The sequence below is a fragment of the Podarcis bocagei genome (assembly GCF_964188305.1).
Source record: "Podarcis bocagei genome assembly, chromosome: 3".
NCBI lineage: Eukaryota > Metazoa > Chordata > Lepidosauria > Squamata > Lacertidae > Podarcis > Podarcis bocagei.
Genome location: NC_138127.1, coordinates 14,159,955 through 14,180,313, shown reverse-complemented (window position 1 = coordinate 14,180,313; position 20,359 = coordinate 14,159,955). Strand labels below are relative to the sequence as shown.

The 20,359-nt window shown below is 45.1% G+C and overlaps 2 protein-coding genes across 5 annotated transcripts in view; one reads left to right on the top strand and one right to left on the bottom strand.

Annotated features, from left to right (window-relative positions):
• ASAP2 (ArfGAP with SH3 domain, ankyrin repeat and PH domain 2) overlaps positions 1-4,717 on the bottom strand; it is a 100,017-nt gene extending 95,300 nt beyond the window's left edge. Inside the window, exon 1 of one of the 4 annotated variants that reach the window (XM_081189029.1) lies at positions 4,346-4,717. In XM_081189029.1, coding sequence (XP_081045155.1) covers positions 4,346-4,471 — 126 coding nt within the window. In that variant the 5' untranslated portion in view covers positions 4,472-4,717. The remainder of the gene's footprint in view (positions 1-4,345) is intronic. The other 3 variants (XM_081189030.1, XM_081189026.1, XM_081189027.1) reach the window with 3 other exon arrangements.
• The window catches only part of ADAM17 (ADAM metallopeptidase domain 17), a 290,647-nt gene that overhangs the window by 159,829 nt on the left and 110,459 nt on the right, over positions 1-20,359 (top strand). The gene's annotated exons all lie outside the window — the stretch shown is intronic.

The following is a 20,359-nucleotide window of genomic DNA, read 5'->3' as shown; positions in this document are numbered from 1 at the left end:
CCCAAAATGAGATTAAATCTCCTTCATGAGGTTCTTCATTATTAAGAAAAATCCACTGATCCTACCTCCGACCTATGGGACACAATGGACAAACGTAGATTCATCAATGCTTTACTGTGTCACAATGGAAGTGTGAACTCAAAGAGGAAATTGGGTAATGTGACAAGATCATCAGCATGCCAACGTTTGTTGGGAGCTGCTGTGGTTTATTGTTGCAACAGAAAATAACAATACTTTTTTTAAAAAAGAAATCAAGAAAAATCCACTAAAAACTGCAGGCTGAATTCTCCTTCCCCATCCCCCACTTGGAAAAAGAGACCTTCAGACGGCAGGTAAAGTACCTAAACAGGTTTCCAGTATTTCAGTGACTCATCATTTGCTGTAGCTTAGTCTTTCCAACCTAGTTACTGTTTTACCTGGCGCAAGCAGTCCTGCTGGCATTTTAATATCATGTATATAAACAATACAAGGCACAGATACACTTTCTGAAATATGTTTGGGAAGCATTATGCAGGATCAGGCCAGGAGAGCAAGTTCTTTCAAACTACTGTCTCCCCCTTTTTATTTACAATTAGAAATTGGATGGCCTAATTCTAATCATAGCATCATCTCTACAGGCTTGAAAAACCTGCTAAATGGCGTTAATACTGTAAAGGGTGTGACCTGTATTGCTGCAGCAGAAAAGGCTGCAGAGATTTACACTTTGAAAGCCACAGCTATTTAGGCACTTGATTCTAGGCTAAAATGTACTCAGTTTAATTAAGCCATTTCAGAATCTCAGTGTGACCAATTCAGAACGGCTGATGTTTTGCCAACTTTTACTGAAGAAATTAATATTAGTAGATGAGCAGAGACACTTTGCCAACACAAGCCTCAATTAATGCAGCTACGCATAATTCTACTCACCCGTAGTGAGCAGTTCTTGACAGGGCAGTGAATGTTTAGTTTTATTAGCATTTTCCTCCACCACACAGCATGATGTAAGATATTGTCTTGATATACATAACAATTAACTATTTCATACTACTGTCCACTGGAAATTTCTATCTTAGCATTCAAAACCCAGAGAACAGCTGAGATAAGGCATACTGACTGCACTGCTTTGGAAACTAGCTTTCGACTCAATATGTGACCTGCACCAAACATCTGTCAGACAGATTGTGTAGAATCAAGCATGCTTTAGGATTGCTTGCTTATTTGTTTGTTTAAACAGCCTGTTTTCCCATTTATAAGGGAAACAAGCTTTCGGCATGTTTTTTAGAGAGATCCATTCACACTCGAAAACTCAAATTTATCACCACTCCAGAACTGTGAATGACACTCATTCACGAATCAGGATGCTCTGACTTCTGACTCATGAGATTAAAAAAAGAAATCTAATGATTCTAAGCTACAAAGTGACAATTTGAATGAACTCTTTCTTTTCTTCTTAAGTCATTCCAGGCTTTATAACTCAAATGATGCTGCTGTTCCTGGAATAGGAATTAATAGTTTCTGGGAGTATTTTCAATTCTGGACATCATTTCTGAATTGTGGTACCATAGACAAAAGCATCTCTCTGAAAGAGAGTTGAATCTCACGTGGTATATATGAATGCGGTATATATGTTCTTCAAAATCATAAGCACTACAAGTCTTTTTAAAGTAAAAATAAAGACCTGTCACTCTCACAAAGCCCCAAGGCACAGGAAGTGTTGGCTAACCATTTGAGAGTTATTTATAAGGCCAGTGTCTGCAGAACTGTGTCTAAAGGTAGAAAGGAGGATGGAATTAATATTATTTTTTATTCCTTCAAGCTCTGTGATCCAAGAGTTATGAGAAAAATCCTGGAAACGGAATCATTTCTTCATTGTTTTAGACTGGGATTAGGCAATGCACGGACAGCAGGCCACATTAGCCCTCCCAAGGCATTTCTCCATCACATGGTAACTCACCTGCAGGCCAGTAAACCTGGTGAAAAGAAATGGGGGGAACTTGTGTACTTAGCAAGCTGTATGTTGCTATTAACCTATGCTTTTGCTTCTGAGCCCCCATGCATGTTTGCTCAGAAGCAAATCCCACTGTGTTCAATGGGACATGCTCCTCAGCTCATGTGCTTTGGATTGCAATTCAAAAACTCTCAAAAAGTTTTCAAATCCCAGATTGTTTTAATAAGTGACACCTTCCCCCACCCCAAAGGACTGCTTGGTGTTTTTCAAGATTCAAAAAACCATATATTTTGAAAATATAAAGGTTAAGAGCAAATTTGTAAGGGGGAGGGGATTTCTTCGCAACAGCAAAATAATACTTCCTCCAATCTGGACCAGCTAACTTGAATTCAATAGTTTTTCATCTTTTGAAGAAGAATACAGAACCCTATGAGTCTACCATAACAAAGCACTGTAGTGAAAAAGACAGACTGGACACATTGCTTTTTACAAGTTAAATGAACACTTTTATGAAGCACCCCAGAAAGGCTGTGTCATTCAAATAAAAATGCAAAGTAACTCCAGAGTTTATTATGTGTCAGTGAGATATATTCAAACCATATCTGGATGTGCCTCGATATTCGTTTACATGCCACTGACAGTGAGGGAGGGAGAGCAGGATAGTATTGATCCTAGAAATAGTCCAGTTTTTATTTGGGAAGGAGGATTCTACAAGAGATGTTGAATATTTAGACAGATCACATCTCAGACATTGTTTCTTTTCTGTAGGGTAAATCCCAATGAAGGTACACAAAGAAGCCTAAAACTATGATTTATTTATTTTATGTTTAAAAAAAACATTACGCCAAAGCAAACTGGCTACACTCTTCACAGGGGTAAACAAAAGCTAATCCAGTGCTAAATCCCTTTTGCCTTTCAACAGTACTGTGCATAGTGAGAAAGTGCACCTTTCACTTCTTTTGTGTGAAGGGAAGAGTGCTTTAAATCCCATGTGCCAGGGTCTGATACAACTTAATAAAGAGAAGAGGGAGGAAATGCTGTGGTGTTAGTAAAGGAGGAGCCACAAGGGGACAGAGGCTTTAGTAAAGCAAGTTTATGATCTTGTATTAGTAGTGGTCAAAGACCTAACCCTTTTGTTTTGGTGACATAGGCATTTTAATTCCTATAAGGAATACAAGGGATGGAATACTCCATGGGTCTCCAACATAATAGGCCTTGAAAGGGGAGAAAAGATGAACACTTTTTTAAAAAAATAGATGTTACTTATGTGGATCTGCAGCATTTATTTAACCCCCTCAGTCCCCCAGATGGGAGAGAAAAAATATCCAGAGTAAAGCTTACGGTCTGATCCTATGCATCTTTCTTTACTCAGTAAGCACTACAAGGTCCAACGGGACTTACATCTTAATAAGTAATGCATAGGAGGATAGACAGCTTTGGGATCAAGCCCCAGTGAACACAGTGGAATATAATTTCTAAGTAAATATGCTTAGGGTCAGGTTGCACATCTCCCAAATCCCATCTTTCGGAATAAGCCACATTGGAGACTGCAAAGATTGCATATGTGTGCGCGCACACGTTATGTATACACACACACAAAATATATATATATGGTTAAATATATATATTTGGAGAGTTCCTCTCCCCACTGAGACGGGTTAGAAAATGCCATCAAGAAGTCTTTTGGGAGGGTGGGGGGAGGTTTCCAAAATCTTTGTGTCAGGAAAGCTCATTTGTGTAGTATGCAGCTCATTTAGAGAGGGAGAGAAATGGTTGAAGATAGCCTTGCCCAATACAGTACAGGTGGATACATGGTGGGCCCCCTCCTCGGGGAGGGCTGAGGGAATTCAAGCCCTTTGTGACAGAAAGGGAAAAAACAAAATATAATAATAATACCCCACCCATCTGCCCCACTATCGAAAGCAAAGAGTTGCTAGAGAGGTGTATTCTGAGGGAAAACGATTTAGAAAAAAAAAGGCGGGCAAAAGGGGAAACAGGAGAAAAGAAGGGGCTGCTGTGATTGTCGCCTTTCTTTCCCCCCCCCCCGCCCGCCAAAAAAAGCGGGGCATAATCCTCTCAAGGAAGGCACCAAAGGGGTGCTGAGTCGGGCACGAAGCCCCCTTTGTGCCAGAAGGCGGCAAGAGCGACGGAGGAGAGGGGAGGAGAGCGAGCCTGGGCATGGCTGACGGCTCCTCCATGCTTCCCTCTTGCAGCCTCCCCACTTCCCCAGAGAAGCCCCATAGCCAGGCGCGCAGGGGGCTAGGGAGGCACACGGAGCCCGGGGGCTATGGGGGCTGGGGCGGGCTCGGTGCGGCGGTCGAGCCGCCTCCTCCTTCCCGCAGGCCAGGCAGAGGGGCTGGTCTGGGTCTGGGTCTGGGCTCTGCCCCCTTTCGGCGCCGCCGCCGCCCGCTCGCTCACCTCCTCGATGGCGGCCACGGTGTTCCGGCACTGCACCATCCGGGTGGTGAAGTTGGAAGCGGTGGGCGACTTGTAATCCTCATTGGTCTCGGAGACGAATTCCGACACGGAGATCTGGTCCGGCATGGCGGGGGAAAGGGAGGGAAGGAAGGCAGGGGAAGAGAGAGAGAGGAGGAGAGCGGCGGGGCTGGCGGGCAGGAGACTCCTGCAAGAGGAGGGAACGGGGTGGGGGGAAAGCGCTGGAAGGAGGAGAGAGGCAGAGAGGCAAGGCAAAGGCAAAGGCAGGCGAAGCTGGAGCCTCCCCGCCTCACATCGCTCGGCGACCGGCTGCGGCGCGATCTCCTTTGCAAGAAGCGAAGCGTCAGTGGGCGGGGGGGAGGTGATTATTGTGAGAGAGGCAAGCGCGCACAGACACACACACACACCCGCGCGCGCGCCCAGACGCACGCGAGGAAATGCCCTAGTTTGTGTGTGTGTGTGTGTGTGTGTGTGTGTGTGTGTGTGTGTGTGTGTGTGTGTGTGTGTGTGTGTCCCCCCAGGAAGGGGGAGAAGCAGACATACAAGCCTTCCCCTTCTAATCACGCACAAGGAGGGCGGAGATGGGGGGCGCAGACCAGACAAACACTCCTCCCACTGTAACGCGCGCGCGGAGGGAGAATCCAGTGCCTCCGCCGCCGCACACGCCCCTCGTAATGCCGAAGGAGAAACACCTCCCTGACCGCGGAGGAGGAAGGCAGGCGCTCACCTCTCCGTGGTCACGTACAGGGAGGGGATAATAGTCTGTGTATAAACACACACACTCTCTCTTTCATGTACATGACAAGAAAAGACTCTCCCACATCTCTTCTTTCCCCCCCCCCTCGCCCGCAGAGCTGCTTTTACGCAGCGTTTTCATTCACGCCTTTCCATCTTCGCATCCCCTCATTCTTCCAAAAGAGCTCCCGCTGAAATGTTTCTCAGTGGAGTCGCTATTCACTAACCGGTAACCCTTTGAAATCAAGCATGAAACGTGAACGTGTGGATGTTACCACATCTACTGTGGGTTGCCTGGAGGTTATAACGTTTGAGTTAACACCCGGCTCTTAATGCAGTGGTCTTGAGAACCTCAAGAAACCCAAGTCTGGATGAAGGTGTGAATGGGCTCAAAAGGAGAGAGAGAGAGAAAGAGAGATAGCCTGGATGAAGATGTGAATGAGCTCAAAAGGAGAGAAAGAAAGAAAGAAAGAAAGAGAATTGGCTTTGAGGTCATGCGAGGAAACTCGCTTATATTTGGGTTGGCTTATTCACACATGCAAGTTCACACAGTCATCAAGTTATGAATCACACATATTTTACGTGGCAAATATTTCTTTCTCGCTGTATGCACCATGTACTTCAGTGTCCTGGCAACGTGATTCACCTTGAGTTCTCATTAAGATGTCAATCCTTGGAAGTAGTTTTGAGAAAGTCAAAGATTATTGATCTAAGTATGCTCAAAATATATTGGGAGAGCAGTCCCCGAGTGTGAGGGGGAAATAAATAGGAGTGTATTCAATAGACTGAAAGCTGCCATACTGAGTCAGACTATTAGTCCACGTAGCCCGGTATTGTTTACACTGACAGGCATCAGCTCCCCAGAGTTTCAGAAGAGGGTCTTTTGCAGCCCTGCCTGGAAACACCAGGAATTGAATCTGGGATTTTTTGCATGCAAAGCAGCTTCTCCAAATCTTGGCTCAGTCTGTAGAGCAGGAGACTCTTAATCGAAGGGTTGTGGGTTCGAACTCCACGTTGGGCAAAATATTCCTGCATTGCAGGGGGTTGGACTAGATGATGCCCTTCTATGAGTCTTCCCTTGAGTCCACTCTACTTTCTTATTTAATGGATATGCGCTCAGAGCTTCCAGAACAGCTTAGATAAGCAAGATTAAAATACGTAAATATAACAAATTACCGTACATTGTGCTAAAGAAAACAAAGTGGGGAAAGAAAAAACGACTTTGCCCAGCACCAAACGGTAAACAATGTTGGTGCCATGTGAGGGCTACCGTGGGGAGGGAATTCCATAAGTGGGGTGCCACCACCGAAAAGACTCTCCAGCCACCACCTGCCTTGCATCAGTTGGCAGGAACACCTGGAGAAGAGCCTCCCAAGATAACCTTGATATATGGTCCAGTTTATAGGGAAAACGTGTGCCCAGTATGGGATCACATAGGCGTAGCTAAAGGCTGAGCTGGATTGAGGTACATGTGCATATGCATCTAACATGAGAGCTGCTTCCTTGATGATGCAACCCCACTACAATAGTATTTTTTTTTAATTAGAAGTTTAAACAAAACATATTATCCAAAAATATCACATCCTTAATTTCCCCCATTTTCCTCCCTCCCCCACCCTCCCATAAAGGACCCCCCCCCGACTCCCCTCAGTTCCAATCTTTGGTTTCTCTGTGAATACTGTTCTCTGCATGTTACAAAATTGTATAAATCCTTAAATTGTCTGATTGTCAATAACGAGTTTGTGAGTGTTTATTCAAAACCTGCCAAGGAGTCCAATTCACTTTGTTGCGACATCAAGTACTTTGTAAAGGGTTCCCATTCATCTTTAAAGTCACAGTTGTCCTTGTCCCGTAGCTTATGTGTCAATTTTGCCAGTTCTGCATAATCCATCAATTTCTCTCTCTTTTTTTAAAATAATATTTATTAATAGTTTCAGAGTTACAGAAAAAAATAAAAAACAAAAAACAACACTGCAATACATAGAAAAGAAGAAAAAAAGCAAAACATAAAAACCAATACAACAATTCAGCAAAAAGATAAAAAGAAAAGAAAAAAAAGACACAGATCCCATATTACATATCTTTAACTTCCATTTGCTTGTTTCATTGACCTCCTCACACCTCCCTTTTTGTGTTCTAGTTTAATTAGTTATTTCAGCAAATTCTTTCCATCTTTCTCAATTTTTATTAAATAATTTATTTTACAATTTAACCTATTAATTAACTCAACAAATCCTTTCCATCTTTTTCCCATATTCTGTTATTCAAATTACCTTAATTTATTTAACCTTATCTTACCGTAAAATACCTTAGAGCTTGAAACTTAATACTCAATTATACATAACTCCTGATATCATTTCTACTAGAGCCATATAGTTTCATTCCAACATTTTCCCTAATATTCATTAATTTTAGGCTAATTCCCTAAATAAGAATTTTTCTTTATAAATTTTCTTCCAATCTTCATCCAACGTGTCTTCTTCCTGGTCTCGGGTCATGTCAGTCCTTACTGTCCATTCCATCTAGTCCATCAACCTGGTAGTCTTATGTCCGAGGCCCTTAAGTCTCTTCCATGTCCCTTCTGCAGATCTTCTTCTTCTTGTTTATACCTGCACTTTTCCTTGTCTTTTGTTGGTCTCTTTCTTAATTTCTTTCCTTTCTCATTGAGGAGTAGGTCTCTGGGAGGTTCCAACCCAAAATTATCTCCGTCTCCCTTCATCAGACCAGCCTATTCCCCACAATCCCACTCCCCACAGTCATCAATGTAATCCAAAAAATATTTAAAAGCATATTTCAAAGTCTCTCCAAAATTAAGAACCTCCTCAGCTCCAGACTCCCCCTGGCCCACCCCAACTTCAATCTTCAAAAACAGCGGCTTATGCTCCTGTAGGGCCTCGGGTCTCTCCATTTGTATTATTTGAGGTGCAACCGCAACCTCCTCCATTATCTTCTGCACTTGCCCAATCAATACAGGTTCCTGATTTGGTCCCTGAATGGTTTCTGTATCAATATTCCTTGTTTGTCCACAGTTATTAACCACAACAGTCATCAAATCCATTTTCTCATTCATCAAATCCACCTTCTCATGCATCTGTTCCAACAAAGCACTTGTCTTGCATAAAGCAAGCACCAAAACTTCCTCCCAGCTCATATTTAGTCAAGGTCAAAAGGACTGGTCCCACGATCTTAATCTCACAGCTGTAGTGTCCTCAAGTAGACTGCAGCAACAATTTAGCAAGCTCCCTCTAGAGGAGACAATTTCTATTTGTATCCATCTTTTTAAAGCAAGTCCAACAAGGGAAAATTACTTTCATTTTTCAGATATTTTGTTTCTTTAGAATGCAGAAGGCAACATTGGAATCAGCTTATTTCTCTTCTTTAGCTATCTGTCAAAGTATTCCATTCACAGTCAATAAACCTCTCCAACAATTTCTGTCTCTGACACCCCGTTCCCAGATTAGAGACGGTGGAAACTTATCTTTCTTCACTCTCTCTCCTGCAGGCGTTAAACAAAGTCCCGTCCCCCCCCTTTTCTCCTGCTTCCAAGGGGGTTTCAGTAGTTATAAATGAAGGAAATTTAGACTTTTTTAACGACTTTCCAGGCTTTAGCTTACAAGGTTTTTGCTTCAGTCTATGTACAAAAAGCAGAAGGCGGACTTCCTGTTTTGAACCTTCCCGCTTCGGTACCAAATTAAGATATTTCTTGATCCAATTTTCCGTTTCTACTCACGGGTACCTGTTTTAAATCCAATTGTCCACAGGAAAAAGTCAGCGCTCTCCGGCAATGGCTATGTGGCTTCACTCCGTGGAAGTAGCAATCAGTTCGCAGCACCGCACCGCTCACCCCACTTCACTCCGGAACCCCGAAATGGGGTTCCCAGTGAGTAGGGGGCACTCCTGGTGCCCTGCCGAACCCCACGTTCCCAGGCTTCCTCCGCCTGGGATTTCTAGCGGGTCCCCACCTTCGCCGCGGCGGGAAGACCCAGTTTTCACGAAGCCAGTTCCTCCGGTCAGAGGAACTCCGCCATTCGCCGATGGCGCTAACCCGGAAGTCCCCCACAATCCATCAATTTCTCTTGCCATTATTCTTTAGTTGGGATTTCTTCGTTCTTCCAACCTTGTGCTATTAAAACTCTCACGGCCGTTGTCGCATACATGAAGATATTTTTCACCATTTTTTGCAGGTCTTTTCCTACAATCCCTAACAAAAATGCTTCAAGTTTTTTTTACAAATGTTAGATGGAACATTTTCTTCAATTCATTGTATATCATTTCCCAAATTTTTTTGATTACATTGCAATCCCACCACATATGATAAAATGTCCCCTCCTTTTCCTTACACTTCCAACATATATTTGAACTAGTTTTGTACATTTTCCCTAACTGCACTGGTGTCAAATACCATCTATACATCATCTTCATATAATTCTCCTTCAACAGGGAACAATCTGTAAATTTTAAACCAGTTTTCCATAACTTTTCCCAATCTTCCATCATAATGTTGCCCACCACAATAGTATTAACTGGCATAAAATCATGTAGGGTTTGGGATTTTTTCCCCCACCCATTGCTGATCACGTAAGTGATTGGAGGAAACCTACAAAAATTGTCCAGGCTTGCAGTTTCCTTAGTCATACTCAGAAGCAGCATGAAATCATACCACAAGGAAGCAACTCCCGCTGGCCACAATGAATGGGCCAGTTAATAAGCCTGTCTGCCCCCATAGCCTGGATTCAGCCCTGAAAATCAGTAGTGCACCTGGACGAGAGGATGGACAACATACAGATTCTTGCTCAGAGTGTTAAGTTGTGGGTGAACATATCCGACGACACAGCGATTCTTCAAACAGCTCTTGTTTATTCACAGGCCAGGACAGAACTGAACTGAAGGGTTCAGTCAGCCTGCTTATATAGAGCTCCAGTACAACGTAACTGTAACAATTTTCTAAAACTATCTAATCACTTTTGATCCCTTATTTGCATAACTATCTACAGTATCCCCCTGCTGGCCCAGGGTGAGAAATTCAGTACACAACACAGAGCACAGTAATTGTGAAGGTATGTAAGCCAGAAGTGGCACATACTGCCTGTCACAAACAAAAACTCCAGTGAAGGTAAGGAGGACAGTGTGGTATAGTTGTTAAAAGTATTTGACCAGGAAGGGGAGACCCAGGTTCACGTCCCAACATACGGTAGCTACGAAGTTCCCTGGATAACCTTAGACAAGTCACTCTCTCAGCATCCTGCCTCACAGGGTTGCTGTGAGGACAAAATGTGTTGTGAGTGGAGCCACGCACATTGCCTTGACCTCCTTGGAGGTAACACATCAAAGTTTTAAAGCCATTTTTCACTGGGCATTGGCAAAGGCCTCTTTACAGCTGGCTTTTCCCTAATTCCCCTGTAAATATCAGTGCAGGCAGCTCACCTGTGTACAGGAAGATTTACAGTGGTACCCCGCAAGACGAACGCCTCGCAAGACGGAAAACCCGCTAGACGAAAGGGTTTTCCGTTTTGGAGGCGCTTCGCAAAACGAATTTCCCTATGGGCTTGCTTCGCAAGACGAAAGCCCATAGGGAAATCTCCGGGGACCTCTTTTAAATGCTAGCGGTGGGGAGCAAAGCCTTTCCCCCCCCTCCGGCCTTCAGAAGAGGTCCAGGAAGGCTGGCGGGGGCCGAAAGGCTTTGCTCCCCAGCGCCAGCATTTTAAAAGCAGTCCGGGATAGCAGGGAAGCGCTTCCCGCTATCCCGGACGGCTTTTGAAGGCAGGAGAGATCCGCGAAGCCTGGGCGCGCTGATGTCAGTGCGCGCAGGCTTTGGCATGCCGGCAACTGTCCGCCAGCAGCGGCAGCGCTGCCGCTGCTGGCGGAGAGGTCCGCGAAGCCGGGGCGCGCTGATGTCAGCGCGCGCGGGCTTCGGCATGCCGGCAACTCTCCGCCAGCAGCGGCAGCGCTGCCGCTGCTGGCGCAGAGGTCCGCGAAGCCTGGGCGCGCTGATGTCAGCGCGTGCAAGCTTTGGCATGCCGGCAACTCTCCGCCAGCAGCGGCAGCGCTGCCGCTGCTTGCGGAGAGGTCCGCGAAGCCTTGGCCGGACAGCTTTTGAAGGCAGGCGGGGGGGAGCAAAGACTTTCGCCCCCGCCAGCCTTCAGAAGAGGTCCAGGACCTCTTCTGAAGGCTGGCGGGGGGCAAAAGTCTTTGTCCCCCCTGCCTGCCTACCCAGGGGCTTTTAAATCGCCCCGGACAGCGGAGAAGTCCTCCGCTGTCCCGGGGCGATTTTAAAATGCCGCCCGCCAGCATTTTAAGATCGCCCCAGACAGCGGAGAAGCCCTCCGCTGTCCCGGGGTTTTTTAAAATGCTGGGGGTGGGAAGAAAAGCCCTTGTCCCCCCCCCCCAGCCTTCAGAAGAGGTCGGGGGACAGACTGTCCCCGGACCTGGTCTGAAGTCGGTTTCCCTAGGAACGCATTAATTGATTTTCAATGCATTCCTATGGGAAACCGTGCATCGCAAGACGAAAAACTCGCAAGAAGAAAAAACTTGCGGAACGAATTAATTTCGTCTTGCGAGGCACCACTGTACTTGAAAACCACAGAGCCTAGGACTTGCCAATCAGAAGGTCGGCGGTTCGAATCCCCGCAATGGGGTGAGCTCCCGTTGCTCGGTCCCTGCTCCTGCCCACCTAGCAGTTCGAAAGCACGTCAAAGTGCAAGTAGATAAATAGGTACTAAATAGGTAAACGGCGTTTCCGTGCGCTGCTCTGGTTCGGCAGAAGCGGCTTAGTCATGCTGGCCACATGACCCAGAAGCTGTACGCCGGCTCCCTCAGCCAATAAAGCGAGATGAGCACCGCAACCCCAGAGTCGGCCACGACTGGACCTAATGGTCAGGGGTCCCTTTACCTTTACCCAGGGGCGCCGACTTATAAAAAACATTGGGGGAGCCCGCGAAAGCTCATGAATAATAAATAAGCTCATGAATATGCAGATAAAGTGGTGCCGCCTCCTCATGAGCGAATAGGGGAGAGCGTGCTGCGCCTATTAATCAGCTCCGAAGGAAATTGGGTGGAGCTTTTGCTCGGGAGGGAGGGCAGGAGGCATGCAGCCCGACCCTGTGCATTTTGGGCTAGGGGAGGGGCGGCGGTGGCGCTCTGCTGGAGGGGCGCCCGAGATTATTGGGGGGCAGAGCCCCCCAAACGAATTTTTGAGGGGGCTTGGGCCCCCTCAGGCCCCATGGAGTCGGCGCCTATGCCTTTACCACTAGCAGAGGCACAGTACAGAAAGGAATGCACTGATTCCTTGCTTCAGTTCAAGGAAACAAATGTGCATTTTTAAAGTTGGAGTCTGCCCAACGGTGGTAGTTAACACTTTTTTTATTGCTAGGCCTTAGCCATGGAAAAATGGAAGTCATAATAAACAAAAGGGTGGCTCTAAATGTGTGCAAGATGTTTTCCCTTCTACAGTAACTATCCCCGATGCCTGCAATTGTGGGGTCTTTCTAAAAAGCTCAACAACTTTCGGGGTGTCCTGGTTTTTACTTTTTGAAATATGTCAACCCTAGTCCAGAGGGTACAGAATTCCACAAACTGTTCTGTCAAAAACTATAACGTATATATAAGTATATATACAGTGGTACCTCAGGTTACATACGCTTCAGGTTACAGACTCCACTAACCCAGAAATAGTACCTCAGGTTAAGAACTTTGCTTCAGGATGAGAACAGAAATTGCGCTCCGGCGGCGCGGCGGCAGCAGGAGGCCCCATTAGCTAAAGTGATGCTTCAGGTTAAGAACAGTTTCAGGTTAAGAACAGACCTCCGGAACGAATTAGGTACTTAACCAGAGGTACCACTGTACATATCATGTGTGTGTGTGTGTGTGTGTGTGTGTGTGTACATACATACTAAGGCTGTGTACACACAGAACATTTTATATGTTTCAAATGTGTATCAAGTAACCGCACTCACCATTGTAAACAGCAGGATCTAGAATAAATCTAAATTGAAAGCAAGGTGTTGAGGACGAGCATTAATGATTCCAAATAGAGGAAAAACTACGTACATTTTTGTGCCACAAATGTGTTTGTGTGTATGCAGCCTGTAAAGACATCAAAACGCAGGCACAATATAATGTGCAGGGTTTTTTGTTTCATTTTGTTTCCCCAAACAGTTATGATCAGAGGTCGGCAACCTAAGGCCCATGGGCCAGAAACGGCCCATGAGAGTTGCTTAACCGGCCCATGAGCCTCCCCTGAACCAAGGCACTCACTCGCTGAGTCCCCGCACACTGCGCTAAACAGGCACAGCACAGCACAGGGACTCTCTTCCGCGGCGCCGAAAATTGCTTCTGCGCATGCCCAGACGCCGAAAATCGCTTCTGTGCAGGCGCGGTTTTTGGTGTCTGAGTGTGCACAGAAGCAATTTTCGGCAGCACAGACATGCACAGACATAATTTCCGGTGTCGCGCTGCGCCAGTCCAGCCCACGGAGGATCTTCGCGGGAGTGATCTGGCCCACGCCCAGTAAGCCTTGCCAACCCCTGGTTATGATATTTAAGCTTAAACAGCTGCATCACTTTTCAGATAGGTAAATACAATGGTCACAATCAAACACAGAGTTAAGTGCAATGAAAAATGGTTGAATTAAAAGTAAAGTGATTAAAAATTTCCTAGACTTCCAACGCAAAAGGAACTTAGTTTGGTTCATCTGGAAATTATAGAAACTACCTTAAGGTGTAATTCAAAGGTGTTTTTAATTAATTCAGCGAATTGATTATCAGAATTAGTTAAATCCAAGCACTGCCTATGCTCTTCCTGAAGTGGTAGTGACTCTCTGTGGTATCAGGTGCGTCTTAACTAAAAATGTCAGCCTTACCTCATGTGGCAGCAGATCCACCTGTGACTTGCAGCAAGGGATAAGCTGTGTTCAAAACTGCCATACCCTGAAAAATAATCAAGCAGCAAAAGGGGCTGCGTCCAATGCTAGTCAAAGCACACCCACTAAAATTAATAAACAAGGGTAACTTAGGTTCATTAATTTGAATGGATCTACTCTTAATAAGAGTAGATCTTAATAAACGGACCACAGAGCCTAGGACTTGCCGATCAGAAGGTCGGCGGTTCGAATCCCCGCGACAGGGTGAGCTCCCGTTGTTCGGTCCCTGCTCCTGCCAACCTAGCAGTTTGAAAGCACATCAAAGTGCAAGTAGATAAATAGGTACTGCTCTGGCAGGAAGGTAAACCGCATTTCCATGCGCTGCTCTGGTTCGCCAGAAGCAGCTTAGTCATGCTGGCCACATGACCCAGAAGCCGTACACCGGCTCCCTTGGCCAATAAAGCGAGATGAGCGCCGCAACCCCAGAGTCGGCCACGACTGGACCTAATGGTCAGGGGTCCCTTTACCTTTACCTTACCCTTATTAAAAGTTAGTTGGATACAAGTCAAGGTCCCTTTCCTTGGGGGCACGTATAGAGCTTTTCTACTAGAAAAGTGGGCTTTAAAAAGTGTTCCCCTCTGGGCCACTAGCTGCCTCCACTCATGCCATGCTTCAGGATCCCAAGCATGGCATGAGTGGAGCAACTTCCCAAGGTGATGACTGGCTCTTTTTGTGTTGAGAGACGCCGACTCATACGCCACACCCTGTGCGTGCATTGAGAAGAAGTGAGAAGACACAGGAAAAGCTTCCAGCGGTCCTCTATTTAAAAATAAAATCAGCCCTGATTTTAGATAATGAGGGCAGGCCAAGTGGGTGCAGCACTTTGGGGCCCGGCCATGGAGTGTGGTGAAACAGTCTGCTTGAGCGGTAGGAATATGTGTATGAGTCCCTGAATAGTGCAGCAATTCTGGCTTCCAAGTGGAGAAATCAAAATTAGAAACTGAATTGTTAGAACCCAATACCAAGAATCTGTCAAGAATGTATAATTTGCTGCTGAAATGGAATACACAAGATGAAACAGTTAAATCGGCTATGATTAAGTGGGCGCAGGACATTGGTCATAACATTATGTTTGCTGACTGGGAATGGTTGTGGAACACCGGTATAAAATTTACGGCATGTAATGCCTTAAAGGAAAATATTATGAAAATGATCTATAGGTGGTACATGACCCCAGTCAAGCTAGCAAAAATCTATCATTTGCCTGATAATAAGTGTTGGAAGTGTAAAGAAACTGAAGGTACTTTCTATCACCTTTGGTGGACATGCCCGAAGATTAAGGCTTTCTGGGAAATGATATATAATGAAATGAAAAAGGTACTTAAATGTACTTTCCCTAAGAAACCAGAGGCCTTTCTCTTGGGCATTGTCGGTCAATTGGTGTCAAAGAAAGATAGAATCTTTTTTATGTATGCTACGACAGCAGCAAGAATTCTCATCGCAAAGTATTGGAAGATACAAGATCTACCCACTCTGGAAGAATGGCAGATGAAAGTGATGGACTATATGACACTGGCTGAGATGACTGGCAGAATCCGCGACCAGGGGAAGGAGACGGCGGAAGAAGAATGGAAGAAATTTAAAATCTATCTTAAGGACTATTATAAACTTGATGAATGTTAGAATGTCGAGGTTTTGAGAAAGAAAGGGTTACAGCGATATAAGATCAGACTGAAGGAAAGATTAAGAAGACATATGTTTGACAGAACTAACTTAGAAGTTGCTGGAAAATTTTGGACATTGGGATGCAGAAAGGGGAGGTATGGGGGAGTCCGAGAAACAAGGTTTATGAAAAAAAGCTCATGAAACTATACGTGTTTGTATGTCTTTTTATATGTTTGTATTGTTTCAAAAATTTTGTAAAACCAATAAAAATTTATATTTTAAAAAAATGAATAGTGCAGCAATTCTTTTTAAAGTGTTGACTCACAGACTGTCTCACTTGGACTACTGCAATGCGCTTTATGTGGGGCTACCTTTGAAGGTGCCCGGAAACTACAACTACATAATCCAGAATGCGGCAGCTAGACTGGTGACTGGAAGCAGCTGCTGAGACCATATAACACCAGTCTTGAAAGACCTACATTGGCTCCCAGTACATTTCCGAGCACAATTCAAAGTGTTGGTGTTGACCTTTAAAGCCCTAAACAGCCTCGGTCCAGTATACCTGAAGGAGCATCTCCACCCCCATCGTTCTGCCCGGACACTGAGGTCCAGCACTGAGGGCCTTCTGGCAGTTCCCTTGCTGCGAAAAGCCAAGTTACAGGGAACCAAGCAGAGGGCCTTCTCGGTAGTGGCACCCACCCTGTGAAACGCTCTCCCACAAGATGTCAAAGAGAAAAACAACTACTGTACCAGACTTTTAGAAGACATTTGAAGGCAGTCCTCTTTAGGGAAGCTTTTCATGTTTAATAGGTTATTGTATTTAATATTCTGTTGGAAGCCGCCCAGAGTGGCTGGGGAAACCCAGCCAGATGGGCAGGGTATAAATAATAAATTGTTATTATTATATTATTATTATTTTGCAGGGGTGGGGCACCTGTGGTCCCTCCAAAACCAAACTTGGGTTTTCCCAAACTTGGGTTTCTAGCTGGAGGTTTTTTGGAGTAAATTTCCATCATCCCTGAATCCTGGTTGCTACAGATGATGGAGGTCTGCCACATCATACCTGATGTTACCTATGATAGCAAGTGTGGATGTGATCTTAGGAAAACAGCCTCATGGACCAAATATTAACTTCTGGCAGGCCAAGTATTGGCCTGTAGGCCGAAATTTTCCCATTCTTGCTCTAGTGGATCATGGGATATTTTCTTTCTTTCTGCGTCCCAGTGCTTTCAGACATGACTACTACTTATATGTGTTTTATTTCAAGTTAGCAACCTGAACTGTCTCTCCCATTTGGGTATTTATGGGAATATTGTTCTGCACCTAATTAAAGGTTCTTCCTACCTCCATCAAAGCCATTTGATCCAAGGGAATGCAACCAGCAGGTGGTTCTCATAAAATCTCATTAGCCTCATTGATTGCCTTCAGCATTTTTGAGAGAGATAATGTTTTGCTCATGCAAATAGGGCTGGCCTCTTTCACAGCTAATTATTACGTGGCATAATATGCCGACTAGTAAATGTTAAACTCAGAGATTAATATAGCATGCCTGGTATAATTCAGGTCAGGCAGCATTTCCATTAATTATGCTAAATAATATTTTTTTTTTACAGTAGCAGTTGTGTATATTATTTTGGTTCATCGTTATTTTACAGAGAGATTTCACGGTTTGATCACCACGCTTCCCCTGCTGGTGTGCTTGGCTCTAAATTTGCACATATGTTTTTCTACAAAGGAATCAAGGGATAGGTTCGCTTTTCAAATTACCCTTTGTATTTTGCTAGTTTGCAAATGGAGATTCACCCTGTTGCTTAAGCAGCTCTTGCTTTTCATGCACATTCCCTCGCTGATCATGGAACAGGGGAAGCTACCTTACACCAGCTCAGACCATAGGTCAACATCATTCAGTATTGTCTATGCTGCCTGGCATTGCTTCACACAGTGAACCTTCCCAGCTTTACCTGAAGATACTGAGGACGGATCCTTGGGACCATCTCCATACAAAGCAGAAGCTTTACTACTGAACTGTGGCCCTAGCTTGTACAGTGCTTTCATAGAAACGTAGAATCTTCGAGTTGGAAGGGAGACAGAAGTCAAGATAGCTGGGGTCTTGACTATCTAAGGCAGTCAACAGACCTTCCGAGCGTCCCTATTCTCCAGTGACAGTCCCAGATTTACAGAAGCCATCCTGGTTTCTGATTTGATCCCAGAATGTTCCGCTTTTCCTTGGGACATCCCTATTTTTGCCAAGAAGAAGAGGAAGAGTTTGGATTTGATATCCGGCTTGATCACTACCCTAAGGAGTCTCAAAGTGGCTAACATTCTCCTCTTCCTGCCCCACAACAAACACTCTGTGAGGTGAGTGGGGCTGAGAGACTTCAGAGAAGTGTGACTAGCCCAAGGTCACCCAGCCGCTGCATGTGGAGGAGCGGGAAAGCGAACCCAGTTCACCAGATTACAAGGCCACCACTCTTAACCACTACACCATGCTGGCTCCTGAGAAGAGAAATGTTGGAGGGTATGGGGTTATATGACCACCCCCACCACCCCCAAGGAGATAAGTAACAATACAACCTTCAGGGGACACTGGAAGACAGCCCTCTATATGGAAGTTTTTTAATGTTTAATGATTTACTATGTTTTTATAAGAAAGGGACACGGGTTTTTAAAAGTAAGGGACATGGGTGGTGCTGTGGGTTAAACCACAGAGCCTAGGACTTGCCGATCAGAAGGTCAGCGGTTCAAATCCCTGCGACGGGGTGAGCTCCCATTGCTCGGTCCCTGCTCCTGCCTTCGAAAGCACGTCAAAGTGCAAGTAGATAAATAGGTACCGCTCCGGCGGGAAGGTAAACGGCGTTTCCGTGCGCTGCTCTGGTTTACCAGTGCGGCTTAGTCATGCTGGCCACATGACCCGGAAGCTGTACGCCGGCTCCCTTGGCCAGTAAAGCGAGATGAGCGCCGCAACCCCAGAGTCGGTCACGACTGGACCTAATGGTCAGGGGTCCCTTTACCTTTACCTTTACCTATGTTTTTATATATATTGGAAGCCATCCAGAGTGGCTAGGTCAAACCAGTCAGATGGGCAGGGTGTAATAATAATAATAATAATAATAATAATAATAATAATAATAATAATTGAATAGGACATCCCTATTTTCATCGGAGAAATGTTGGAGGGTACAAGTCAAATGTCTTGGGACAAACCTGCTTGCTAGCCATTTCTTCTGTTTGGGCTTTTTGTTTTTGCTGCTATTACAGCTCCAGTTATTATATGTAATGTATTTCATTGGCTTGGTGTGATGTTCAGTACGCCAAGTTGGATAGAGTTCACAATTCACTGCAAGCTCTTTGGGGATCTATGGAGAACACCCAGGCAACACGCTTGAGTTGAGAGAGTGGGCAGGAAGGTTGATCAATGCCCCTCCCCTGCAACTCTGGGCTCTTGGTTCATTCAACCTTTGTATCAACCCTGGATATTCCAGATTACGAAAACAAAGTCTCTCTGAAGCATCTTGGAAATGTGCCATATGCAATTTGAAGAGCGGGGAGGCAGCTGGATTCTAAGGAGACAACTAAACAACAACAAAAAGCAACAAAAAAACACACACATCAAATAGGCCACCGGAAAGCAGTAATAAAAACAGGAACTCCTGCAATAGATTGTGGCAGCTCTGGGGCTAATTAGCAGTGATGCTGAAACACTTGGCAAAATGGATTAGACTTAGATGTGGTCCTGCAAATGAGACTTACAGAAGTGATCAAAAAGTTTCTGAACAAAAGTAACCCTGAGCACATATCATTGCCGCATATCCCTTTTCTATGACCTAACTGCATGACTATCATAAGACACAACAGCCCGCTAGCTCTGGTGAGTAACCCATGTCTGCTGTCTACTGACACCACGAACAGTTCCTTACGTTATCAGGAGCTGCAAATGTTGATTATTGGATCTTACGCCCAGCACTGTGTGCACACAGCATTGCTGTTTGGTGCATAACCCCTCAAATGAGCTTCAGCCTGAGAGGTAAAATGTAAGCCACATTCACTTTGCAGTGAAGCTGAGGTGTGTACATTGGAAACAGCTATTGCACACACGTAGGTGACAGTTTAAAGCAGGCATAGGCAAATTCCGGCCCTCCAGATGTTTTGGGGACTACAATTCCCATCATCCCTAGCTTACAGGACTAGTGGTCAGGGATGATGGGAGTTGTAGTCCCAAAACATCTGGAGGGCTGGAGTTTGCCTATGCCTGGTTTAAAGAATAGGATTTCAGGGTTGGGCGGCTTGAAGGAGCAGGGAAACCAAACAGGCAATGTGCATCTGATGAAGACATCTGGTGTGTACAGTGATGTGCAAATTGTGACTTGAAAGGACCTCACTGTGCTTTAAGCCACTAGTGCAGTGGTTCTCAAGCTTTTTTCTCTGGGATGATTTTGTTTTTAATTGATAAGAAATACATTTGGCAGGGGGGACAACAACTCCCAGCAGTGCTTGACTTATAACATAGAACACAGCTACTTTACAATGCGATCAGGGGACATCCAGAAACTATAAAGCAATGCAGCTGCATACAAAACATGAATTATTCCCCAAATACAATATAGCTAGCCCTTGAATTGTCACACCATAACTTGCCATCCTCTCTCACCCTTTGAGGACCACTGCTCTATTGTGTACGCGGACCATGTTCGCATGTTACTAAGGAACTGAGCTGAGCCAGTTGCCAAACTTGTGGATTC